Source organism: Crocuta crocuta, unplaced genomic scaffold (genome assembly GCF_008692635.1).
Source record: "Crocuta crocuta isolate KB4526 unplaced genomic scaffold, BGI_CrCroc_1.0 scaffold323, whole genome shotgun sequence".
Lineage (NCBI taxonomy): Eukaryota > Metazoa > Chordata > Mammalia > Carnivora > Hyaenidae > Crocuta > Crocuta crocuta.
The window spans coordinates 1737634-1750200 of NW_027536465.1; the positions used below are offsets into that span (position 1 = coordinate 1737634).

General features: G+C 42.7%; 1 protein-coding gene across 1 annotated transcript; it reads left to right on the forward strand.

Annotated features, from left to right (window-relative positions):
• Nucleotides 1-2384: 2384 nt before the first annotated feature.
• LOC144218805 (olfactory receptor 4D9) lies at nt 2385-3320 on the forward strand. The gene has a single exon (XM_077748774.1). The coding sequence runs from the start codon at nt 2385-2387 to the stop codon at nt 3318-3320; it is 936 nt and encodes a 311-aa protein (XP_077604900.1).
• The last annotated feature ends 9247 nt before the right edge of the window (nt 3321-12567 follow it).

Here is a 12567-nt window from a genome sequence, read left to right on the forward strand (position 1 = left end):
TCACAGTGGTTTCCTGAGCAGAAGATCTGAAACCTGTTAACTAATTTGATGATCCAAAAGAAAGATTCTAGAGTCGATTGCTGTCATCCATTAATATGTTTCTATGTTCCAGGTTGATCAGACTCTTTTTGGAATGATTTCTCCACCTTCTAGCCATGGTATGTATAACGCAGGGTATTCTTAATTCTGGGATCTGGAGACCTGAAATCTCCTGCAGTCGTTATTCTGAACATCTGTTCTTGTCACTCCATGTCGTTACAAAGACCCCCAAGACGGGGACATAGATGAATCTGAACAAACGATATTGGAATGACAAGGGAGCTCTTTATCTTATTTTTCTGTGTGAGCAAAAAGTATATTACCGTAAGGAGCCGTAGTCACTTAAGGATTTTTTAAATAAGATTAGAAAAGCAAATGAAAGATGAAATCCAAAAATTAAAACCAGAATCAGAGAAAGAATAGGAGGGCAGCCTGCGTAATACAAGGATTTGGGATGACCTGAAGTCCGTAAGTGAAGGGTGCCTGGGTGGCTCCGTCAGCCAAGCATCCAACTTCAGCCCAGGTCATGATCTCATGGTTCATGAGTTCAAGCCCTGCATCAGACTCTGTGCTGACAGATCCTGTCTCTCTCTTTCTCTGCCCCCTCCCCTGCTCATGTGCTCTCTCTATCAAAAATAAAATAAAGTAATTGAGTCCCTAAGCAAGAGAAAAATAAGAAGGCAACTCTCAGGTTGCCTTTTAGCTATAAAAGTAGCCATTATGAAAGTAAGTGGTCTATTCATTGTCACTTGAAATGAAATTCATTCTTTAGACATGAGATTAAAATGCCACAATCACTATATGCTTATTATTTTTTACATTTTATGGAAGTATAATGTACATACATACAGAATTCTCCGTGAATGCATGGCTCAATGAATTTTCACACACGCTGAATATGCCTTTATAACAATCACCCTGATCAAGAAACAGAACATCATCAGCACCTTGGAAACCTCCCTCATGTTTCCTTTAGCTTTGCATATTTTTGTCCTTTATATGAACAAACTAAGAGAGTGCACGTTCCTTTGTGTCTGGGTTATTTGGCTCAACATTATAAACATAATGAGGTTCATTCATACCATTACACATAGTGTAGCTCATCCCCACTGATGAGCAGTATTGTGTGGATTTGACACAATGTATCTTTTCTACTGGTGGTGAGTATTTGTGTCCTTCTCCTGTTTGAAGCAATTACAAACAGTGCTGCTATGAAGATTCTAAGATATGTCTTGTGGTGGATGTGACATATGTATTATTTCCCAGGAGTGAAATAGATGATCGTATGTATATATTTCCATCCTTTTTAATGTTTTTTTTTTTTTTTTTACTTATTTTTGAGAGACAAAGAGAGCGTGAGTAGGGGAGGGTCAGAGAGAGAGGGAGACACAGAATCTGAAGCAGGCTCCAGGCTGAGCTGTCAGCACAGAGCCCGACGCGGGGCTCGAACCTACGAGTTGTGGGATCATGACCTGAGCTGAAGTTGGACGCCCAACCGACTGAGCCACCAGGTGCCCCTATATTTCCATCCTAAGCGATATATGAACAACATTTGCAGATTTAACTCAACAGCAAAATGACTTTGTGAGTTTCACACACCCTCCAGCAGTGTATGAATGTTCCAGTTGATCCACATCTTCACCATCATGTGGTATTTCTCATCGTCTTCAATTTAGCCATGTTTGTGTATAGGTAGTAGTTTCTTCCTGTAATTTTAATTTGTGTTTCCCTGATAACTAATGACATTGAATTGGCATTTTGGATGTTTTCTCTTGTACAGTTTTGGTTGGTGTCTTTTGCCATTTTCTGATTCAGTCATCATCTCTTTTGGGGGTGCTGATTTGTAGAAGCTTTTTTACTTATTTTGGACATGAATATTTTTTCATATATATATCAAATATATGTATGAAATATTTTTCATAATATATATAGTAAACATCTGGTCCCATTTGTGGGTTATCTTTTAATTCTTATAATGTCTTCTGTGAACAAAATTCTTCACATAGTCGAATTTACACTTATTATTATTTTAAGTTTCAGATTATATAGTAAAAGTGCAATTGAATAAGTGCACAGACCTGTCACCTGTATTTCAGTGACCACAGTGATAAAATCTATCTGCTTGGATGACGGAGTCAAATAAACAGGTAATCCTCCACCTACTGGTGACATGCTGAATTGCAGGCACAGCTCATGCATTGCAAAAGCTTCCTCCTGAGACAAACGCCAAAACTCAAGTGCCAGAAAGGAAAACACCCTCTTTAACTCCTCTGTTATATTACACCCTCTTTAACTCCTCTGTTATTTCTTCCAAAGATATACTTGAAAAAAGGATCTGTGACCCAATGGATCAGGGAAACTACACCAGAGTGAAAGAATTTATTTTCCTGGGAATTACTCAGTCTCGAGAGCTGAGCTGGGTCTTGTTTGGCTTCTTGTTTTTGGTGTACATGACAACTCTGCTGGGAAACCTCCTCATCATGGTCACTGTGACCTGTGAGTCTCACCTTCACACCCCCATGTACTTCCTGCTCCGCAATCTCTCTGTGCTTGACATTTGCTTCTCCTCCATCACTGCTCCCAAGGTCCTAGCTGATCTTTTGTCAGAGAGAAAAACCATCTCCTTCAATGGCTGTGTCACTCAAATGTTCTTCTTCCACCTTCTTGGAGGTGCAGATGTTTTTTCTCTCTCTGTGATGGCCTTTGATCGCTTCATAGCCATCTCAAGACCCCTTCACTATATGACTATCATGAGTAAGGGACGATGTACCAGTCTGGTGCTGGCCTCCTGGCTGGGGGGCTTTGTCCACTCCATCGTGCAGGTTTCTCTGTTGCTGCCCCTCCCCTTCTGTGGACCCAATGTTCTTGACACGTTCTACTGCGATGTTCCCCAGGTCCTCAAACTCGCCTGCACTGACACCTTCACTCTGGAGCTCCTGATGATTTCCAATAATGGATTAGTCAGTTGGTTTATTTTCTTCTTTCTCCTCATATCTTACACGGTCATCCTGATGATGCTGAGGTCTCACACAGGGGAGGGGAGGAGGAAAGCCATCTCCACCTGCACCTCCCACATCACCGTGGTGACCTTGCACTTTGTGCCCTGCATCTACGTCTATGCCCGGCCCTTCACTGCTCTCCCCACAGATACTGCCATCTCTGTCACCTTCACAGTCATCTCTCCTTTGCTCAATCCTATGATCTACACACTGAGGAATCAGGAAATGAAGTCAGCCATGGGGAGACTAAAAAAACGACTAGGGCATTCAGAAAGGATTTAAAGTCTATGAGAATGAGACAGCACCAAAATGTAAAGGTAGACATTAAATTTCACTTTCTCTAAATGGAAAGAGATCACTTTGATGCCAAAAACAAAGGAGCGTCTATGGATATCATGGAGTCCTCAAAGAGATTAGTCCTATAGTAGAGTATGTACTGAGGACTTATAGGTGATACTGCTTTAAGGTGAGGCTCACTCATGACTTCCACTACTCACTTTCAATTATTCATTCTGCAAATATGTCACAGAACACACGCGGTGTGCCTAATGGGTACTAGGATTCAGATTGTTGCAGAAAGATTAAATATAGTCACTTTCCAAGAGCCATACCCCAAGTTGCTCTAATGAAGAAATGTTGTAGGCACTTTACCTGAGAACTTCAAAAGATATTTTACAATGAGTAGACCTTTACAAGGGTAAACAGAGAAAACAACCGTAGAAAAGAAGCCAGTATTACAGATGGAGAGAATGATTGTAAGAGTATGCTACATTTATGCAACAGTGAGTTCAATGTGACCATGAAGTAGTACACTCATGGAGTGAGTACCACTAGTTGAGACTTAGAAGGAAAGTTCAGAGAGAACTCCATTTGTGGTCCCTTAAACAATGTAAATCTATGATTTCTATTGGGAGAGAGGATCCTCAACTCACTCCAAAGCTATGGTTTCCTCCTAGACAGAAGATGATAATGCTGTGAGTAGGAGTGGTCATCAAGAAATAACAATGATGGGTAAAGGCTGTGGACAACTCACAACTCACCTGGACTTGTGCAAGGCTTAAACAACCAGAGATGCTAAGGCTCCCCTGGAGAAAAAACTGTCTCCTCACTGAATAGCAAGATTATCCCAATCACAGATGAGCCAGGCCCAAATTCCTCACTGTTACTGCACATAGGTACCCCAAAACTCTTTAACATTTTCCACTCAATCCATTAGAAAGTAAAAAGGGTCATGAAAAGCATGAAGGTTTAATCATTGAATCTGGGAATTTGCTAATCTCTGTAATGAGAGGGATGAGAATAGTACTAGCAAAAGTTTTACCTAATAGTCCAGCTGGTATTTTGCTGGGACCTATTGACTTTTCTAGATGATGTCTCTTTTCATGATAAAGCTCAAGCCACAGAAGCTGGCACTCATGTGTTAATCAGAGTAGATTAAATGCTATGACAAAATCAAAGTAGTTAATAACTGGAGAGCTTTAGAAGAACTGTTGTAGGCACCTTACCTGAGAGCTTCAAAAGATGTTTTGCAGTGGGTAGAAATTTATTTCCACAAATTTATTGGCACAAACCAACGCCGGTCTTAGAAAAAGCTGTTCTGTGGAGTCATTTAGAAAGACAGGCTTCTTCCACTTTGGGCTCTACCTTTTTCTAGGTCCTTAGACTCTCTCCATTCATCTAATAAATGGGGAAAGGGAGAGAGGATTAAGAGTTATGGGGAGAGGGGAGGGATTGGCCAGTCCTGAGAGTGGTATGTATCACTTCTGATCACATTCCATTGGCCAGCCCTTGGTCATACAGTCCCAGTTTCCTGCAAGGGAATCTGGAGAATGTAATCTAGTGCTATTCCCAGAAAGAAAAGGAGAACATGAAAAATGGTGAATTCTAATGATCTCTTCCACATCTATGATTCATTGCTAAGAAATCACAATTGGATAAGATTACAAAGACTAAGACTTTGTCTCTAAAAGGATTCTCTTAACGTATAGATGTACTGGAAGTACTGCTGGACCCATGGAATGCACAGGGAACCAAACTGAAATGAAGGAAATTGGGAAAAAGAAAACTTAAAGGAAGAGGAATTAGAGTGATAAACTGAAAGGCCAGGCCCCCAAAGATAAAACGCTGGAATAAAGTGCCTAAAGAAGATTGGGCTGGAAGACACCCTTATAGAAGACAACGCTCATTTCTCCCCATAGTTGCCATAGGCTAATTGTAAACAAACATTTATTAATGCAGAAGTTTCTACAGAGATGAGTGTCTTTCTCTTTGTTGATTGTCCTTTCTTGTGTTCTATTCTATTCCCACCACTCAAAAATGTTCTGAATTATTTTCCAATAGTAGACATACTTCCCCAGGCATTAAAATTCCAATAAAGACAAAATTTTGTCTTCAGTTAGATCCATCTGCAGAACAAATGATCATTTGCTACCTGACCCCAACTTTGCTCTGGTATTCTTGTTCTCCAGATCCCACGTACTTTTCACAACGATGCCTTTTTTTTCTACCTCTCTGTTGACTTTACCTTGAGCAAAACCTTTGTGACTGGGTGGAATTTTAAGTAACCAAAAAAGTGTACAATCAGAGTTTATGTTCCCAAGGGTAAGACCCTACAAATGACAGTAATCCAGCAAAAGGCACTCAGGAAGCTGTCTTAGACTATTTACACATGCAAAATAACCTGATCAAATGCAGTCAAGGATAGCGATCCAATTCATGGAAACACCATTAAATTTACTTCTCTTTCAACATAACATCAAATAATTATTTGTATTTCTATTTTTCTACAGATTGAGGCATTTCCTTAGTTAACTATTACATATAAACTGATTCTAGCTTATCTTACACAGGTCACACATGCTTGGTCCTACCACTTGTGATTTTTTTTTTCTATATAAGAAAGGTTGATATTACATTTCCACAGTATTTTTCATAAGCAAATAAACATATCTATATGCACAAACCAGCTGGTTTTGGAGTGATCCTGCCATTCTGGACCTCTTTGAGAAATTCAAATGTTTTCAAGTGTGAAAGAGAGTGCTGTCAATATAGCTCCTATTCAATAAAGAAGACTCTTGTTCAGTACTGTGTTAGTAATTTGTTACTATTATATTGCATTACCCCAAAACGTAGTGGCTTAAAACAACACAGTTTGTGGGGTGCCTAGGTGGCTCAGTCAGTTAAGTGTCTGCCTCTTGGTTTCAGCTCAAGTCATGATCTTGCAGTTTGTGAGTTTGAGTCCTGTGTCGGGCTCTGTGCTGGCAGCATGGAGTCTGCTTGGGATTCTCTCTTTCTCCCTCTCTCTCTGTGTGTCTCTCTCTTTCTCAAAATAAATAAATAAACACATTTTTTTAAAAAAGGAAACAGATTTTAAAAAAAGATACATTTTATGTGTATTGGGAACCAGGCATGGCTTAGCTCGATCTTCTGCTTCCATGTCTCTCACAAGGCAATAGTCAGCTAGGAGTTGTTGTCTCATCTCAAGGTTCGACTGGGGAAAGATCTGCTTTCAAGTTCACTGACATGATTGTTGGCCAGAGCAGTGAGCTATTGGACTAAGGGCTTCAGTTCTTTACTGGCCGTCGGCTGGAGGTGATCCTCAGGTCCTTGCCATGTGGACCTCTCTCCAACATGGCAGCTTACTTCATCAGAGTGAACAATCAAGGCAAAAGAGTGTGCACAAGATCAAGTTGGTCTTTTATAGCTTAATCTTGGAAGTGACATCCTATCATTTTTGCTGTACTCTGTTCACCTGAAGCAAGTACTAAATTCAGTCCACACACAAGAGGAGGAGATTGCACAAAAGCATGAACATCAGGTTCAGGGCTGACAAAGTTCTAGAAGCAAATTATGAAAAACTATGGCAAATTATGGAAGAAACCTGAAGTTAATTTATTCAGAAAAGGTTACAAAACACAAAAAAGGGGGCAGTGGAGAATGTCAAAAATGATTTGGGGCGCCTGGGTGGCTTAGTCGGTTAAGCGTCCGACTTTCGCTTAGGTCATGATCTCGCGGTTCGTGGGTTCAAGCCCCGCGTCGGGCTCTGTGCTGACTGCCAGCTCAGAGCCTGGAGCCAATTTCAGAGTCTGTATCTCCCTCTCACTCTGACCCTCCCCTGCTCATGCTGTCTCTCTCTGTCCTAGAAATAAATAAAAAATTAAAAAAACAAAGATTCAGAGATACTGAGCCCTTATGAGAAGCAGAATGATAGTATCAGCTACAGCTAGGGAAGTATTTCGTGATTAATAACAATGTGTTAATTGTGTGTCAGTTGTGTTAATAACAATGATCAGATCAAATGATTAGATCAGATCAACTTTTTACAAAGATTTTATTGGGGCGCCTGGGTGGCTGAGTCAGTTAAGTGTCCAACTTCAGCTCAGGTCATGATCTCATGGTTTGTGGGTTCAAGCCCCGTGTCAGACTCTGTGCTGACAGCTCAGAGCCTGGAGCCTGCTTCAGATTCTGTGTCTCCCTCTCTCTCTGACCCTCCCCTGTTCATGCTGTCTCTTTCTCTCAGAAATAAATAAAACATAAAAAAAAAAAAGATTTTATTTTTCAGTAATCTCTGCACCCAACATGAAGCTTGAACTCACAACCCCAAGATCAAGAGTCACATGCTTCACCAACTGAACCAGCCAAGCACACCTGCTGTAGGCATTTTACAATATGCAATATTCGAGCTAGACCATCCATAGATCTATGGTGAGAGACAAGGTTTCAAAAATGATATTAGGGAATGAGATGGGGGCCAGCATGTAACTCTCTGCTTTTAGGAGCTCCAGAATCATAGGGCCTGGAACATGGTGATGCTTAATAAATATTTTGCAATTCGATATTTGATAGACGAATGATATGAACATATCTTTTATCTGCTTCTACCCCCTCTTCCTATGAGAAGTTTAGTGGGAAACAGGGAGAAGATGCATTTCCCAGTCTTTTGATGCTTCTGATTATGCACATCAATAAGACATCAAGCAAAGCCATGTGTCGAGGAAGAATAAAAATTGGGGGTGAAATACACCTTACTGGGGTTTCTGTTCGTTTTCCCTGAGGTTCTACCTCTTAAGGACGCAGATTCCTCTCTGTCCCCTCTGAGCCCTTCAGGCAAAGGTATGTGGGCTCTAAGCCCAGGGTCTGGGAGGATTCATCTCCTCTCCTACATTAGGAGAATTTCAAAACCAAAGCCTGTGTCTTTGCACACATCCTCCAATACATGACTTCTTAATGACACTCAAGGGAGCTTCATCCCAAAAGGAGAGTCTGGCTATTCAAATTAGCAGTCACATCCCAAACTACTCCCTTTGGTGAGCTTCTATCGGGTCTGGGCCTGAGAGACTGGTGCTCATGTCAGAGGAACCGCAGGGCAGGGTGGTGAGGCTGTGGGAGGATCATGCCGAGGTGATTCTTGGAGCTGCTCTCTGCCTCTGACAGTAGGAAAGAAGGTATTGATCCGAACAACACTCAGATGCACATCTGCCTTAAAGGAGAATATTCCTTGACAGTTAGCGTCTCCTAAGGTCAGTATATGCAACTGAAATGGCCAGTGCTCCTTCTCAGGTAAGGGATTGGATTTGGGGAACTTTAATGAGGTCGTTTTGTTATGAGGACTCTTTAGTGGGTGCTCACACGGCCGGCTGTGTGTCTGTGCGCATGTGCCCAAGCACAGCCAATTCGGAAATATTATAGTGAATCACGAAACGGTTTTGAACATTAAGAATGCTCCTGTATGTTTTATTACATAGATTAAAGCTAGAAACTATAGTGAAGCCAAGAAGAGGAATTTGTTCTCTGAGATTAGGAAGGTGGCTTGAATAGCAAGACATCAGCTGGTAAAGAGAGGGGTGGCACAGTTGGGCTGGCATTTCTCTCGGGCTGGGGATTCTGTGAAAATCCATAAGTCTGGTTTAGTTTTTAATGATTATTTTGGAGAGAGAGCACGAGCGGGGTGGGGGGCAGAGAGAGCAGGGGGAGGGGGAACAGAGGATCTCAAGCAGGCTCTGCTCTGACAACAGTGAACCGATGCGGGGCTCGAACTCATGAACTGTGACATCATGACCTGAGCTGAGGTCAGACACTCAACTCAGTGAGTCACCCAGGTGGCCCAATAAACCTGTTTTCTGCAGGTGGGTCGACCTGGGCATGCTTCTGAAGAAACACTTAAGTTTGACCTTGCCAAAAACAAAAACAGAAGCAAACTTATAAAGGACATTTGTCTGTTTTCTTTCCTCTTTTTTGTTCGAAACAGATCCATACATTCTCCATTTTTTCCTCTCCTAGTTGCACATACATTTTGTGCACAGCAGAGCACCATCTTTGGCATTTCTTGGTGATTTTGTGACTTGGTCACGTTCAGGACCAATTTCTGCACAGAACCTCACACATCTGGGTTTCAAAGCCCATTCTCTCAACCGCTCCAATGAGCTGTCCCTGGAAATTCTTGATGTCAATAGTTTGACTTGCCACCACCAGTGAGCTTAGAGTTAAATATCAAGAAATAATTGAAGTTTATAGTTAATTGAGATTCAGCCATTAGTAGGCAGCTGGCAGAACGGGCCCTTGACTAATCACAAGGTAGTTGAGGCAATAGTATTTAAAACAATTCAGCATTAACTGAGGGCTGATGGAAATGGGTGAGAGGGGAAGGGGGGTGATGGGCATGGAGGAGGGCACTTGTTGGGATGAGCACTGGGTGTTGTATGGAAACCAACTTGACAATAAACTATTTAAGGAAACAAATAAAATAAAATAAAAAAATAAAACAATTCAGCATTAAAGCTCCAAAGGCCTAGAAATCAACGGGTCCATTTAATATTGTTCTGTGCTGTGCAGATCTCTCCTGCTTTCTTTTTTTTAAGTTTATTCATTTATTCTGAGAGAGAGAGAGAGAGCAGACAAGTAGGGAAAGGGCAGAGAGGGAGGGAAAGAGAGAAAGAATCCCAAGTAGGCTCCTCACTGTCAGCACAGAGCCAGATGAGGGGCTCAAACTCATGAGATGATGACTTGAGCCGAATCAAGAAGTCAGGTGCTTAACCGACTGAGCCCCCAAGGCGTCCCTTGCCTTCTTTCAAAAGAACTTACAGCAGCAAATGCTCCCATTTCACTGATGAAAAGACTGACCCTCCGGGAGTTTGCTGCCTTTAGAAATTCCATCCCTTGCTGTGAAGACACCGAGTCTCCTGTCCCCCAAGCTGGTGTCTTCTGTCTGCACTGTCTGGCTTCCCGCCATAGCTCAAAGTAAAAACAAAACAAAATCGTCTGTGCATTGCCTAAAACATGATGTGTTCTGATTTCATTTTTTATGCTTTTTTTTAAATCACTCTGAAGAAAATGTCTAGCTCTTTTAAAAACTAAAAATGTTTGAAGGCAATGGCATTCCCTGAGAGTTACTGATAGGTCAGTAGATACTTGGTGGAAAGCCTAGCAAGTTAGCTTTGTGTGGCTTGGGCTTCAAAGGAGAGAGAACAACGGGAGGAAGGTTAGGGAAGGAGAAGTTCTGTTCTTTTTTTTTTTTTTTTAATATTTGTATTTATTTCTAGGAGAGAGAGAGAGACAGCGTGGGCAGGGGAGGGTCAGAGAGAGAGGGAGTCACAGACTGAAACAGGCTCCAGGCTCTGAGCTGGCAGTCAGCACAGAGCCCGACGCGGGACTCGAACCCACGAACCGCGAGATCATGACCTAAGCGAGAAGTCAGACGCTTAACCGACTGAGCCACCCAGGCGCCCCGGAGAAGTCCTGTTCTGATGAGAATATGCAAGAGACAGTTCAGTGAGATCAGAGGCCCCTGCCGGCTTCGGTGTGGACAGAATACGGAAGGAAGGAGTACAACGTGGTGTCAGAGCCAAGCCCCGCTAGACAGTCAACAAGGCAGTGGGAAGGACTGGGTTAAGCATTGGCAGTGGGGGAAGTGGGTTCCGTCCCGATTTGCACAGAGGTGACTGGGCGGGACGTCCCGGACGGGCAATGAGGACGAGGCAAGCGTCCGAGGAGAGAAAGACGGCAAGAGGCGGGTCCGTGTCCCTGACCCTAGGCCTGCCTCTGCCTGCTGGCCGGCAGTGTGGACGTCAGCATTCTGACCTCGCACAGAGACCGGGAGACAGAGGCCCATCCTTCCCGATGATTACATCCAAAGGAACCACTCTCACGTCCTTGTAGAAAAACTTCTGCGTTGCAAGAAATACAAGTTCACCATTGCAAGCCCTTTTTAGTAAATGCGGAGAAAGGGTGGTCAGGGGCCTCTCTCAGGGGTTGGCTGGAACACACAGAAAATTTTCCTGGCAGTGTTGAGCTTTTTCAGGCNCCGAGGCCCTGATAAACTTGGGGCCTGTCTTGGTGCAGAGGTTTGGACAGAGTGATTGTGCCAAGAACTTGGCAGTTCTGGAGCACAGGGAAACGTTTGGGGGTGGATGGAGTCTTTTTAAGAGAAAGCTGCAGAGGGAGATTTTATAGAAAGCAGGTGACGAAACCACAAAGCCGGATGCCTGTCAACACCCAAAGCAGGACTTACTGCAAATGCTCTCTTTGCAACAGGATGGGAAGCAGGGAGAAAGCATTGAATTAGGGCTTATAGAAAATGATGCTTGGTAGTAAAGGTTTTTATTTATTAAAGTTTATTCACTTATTTTGGGACAGAGAGAGAGGGAGTGTGCGCGAAAGCAGGGAAAGGGCAGAGGAAGAGAATCCCAACTAGGCGTGCAGCCCATAGCCCCACCCAGGGCTCGAACTCATGAACCGTGAGATCATGACCTGAGCCAAAGTCAGACGCTTAACTAAGTGAGTCACCCAGGTGCCCCTAAAAGGTTTGTTTTTTTTTTTAATGTGTTTCTTTACAGAATGTAAATATTCTAAATTTCTTCACCCTTTGGTATCTCTGCTTTTTAAAAAAATTAATACATTTTAGTTCTTAGAGCAGCTTAGCTTTATAGGAAAATTAAGCAGAAGGTACAGAGAGCCCCACATGCTCCCTCTCTTCCCTCCAGTTTCCCCACGATTAACATCTTACATGAGTGTGTGCTACTTTCATTAACAATGGAGGACTCAGTATTGATACATTTATGAACCAAAGTCCTTAGTTTGCATCAGGGTTCATTCTTAGTGTTGTGCATTCTCTGGATCTGACAAATGGGCGAGGTTATGTATTCATGATTAAATTTTTTTAAATGTTTTTTATTTATTTCTTGAAAGAGAGAGAGACAGTGTGAGCAGGGGAGGGTCAAAGAGAGAGGGAGACACAGAACCTGAAACAAGCTCTAGGCTCTGAGCTGGCAGTCAGCACAGAGCCCGATGCGGGGCTCAAACCCACGAATTGTGAGATCATGACCTGAGCTGAAGTCGGACGTTTAACCGACTGAGCCACCCAGGCGCCCCAATGTATCCATGATTAAAAATAAAAATCCCTAAAAGATTTCGGTCCCCTTTGTCTCACCTATTCATCCCTCCCCCCTGCACACCCCTGTCCTTGGCAACCACTCACCTTTCTACTACAGTCTTGCCTTTTCCAGAACGTCATATAGTTGGAATCACACAGTAT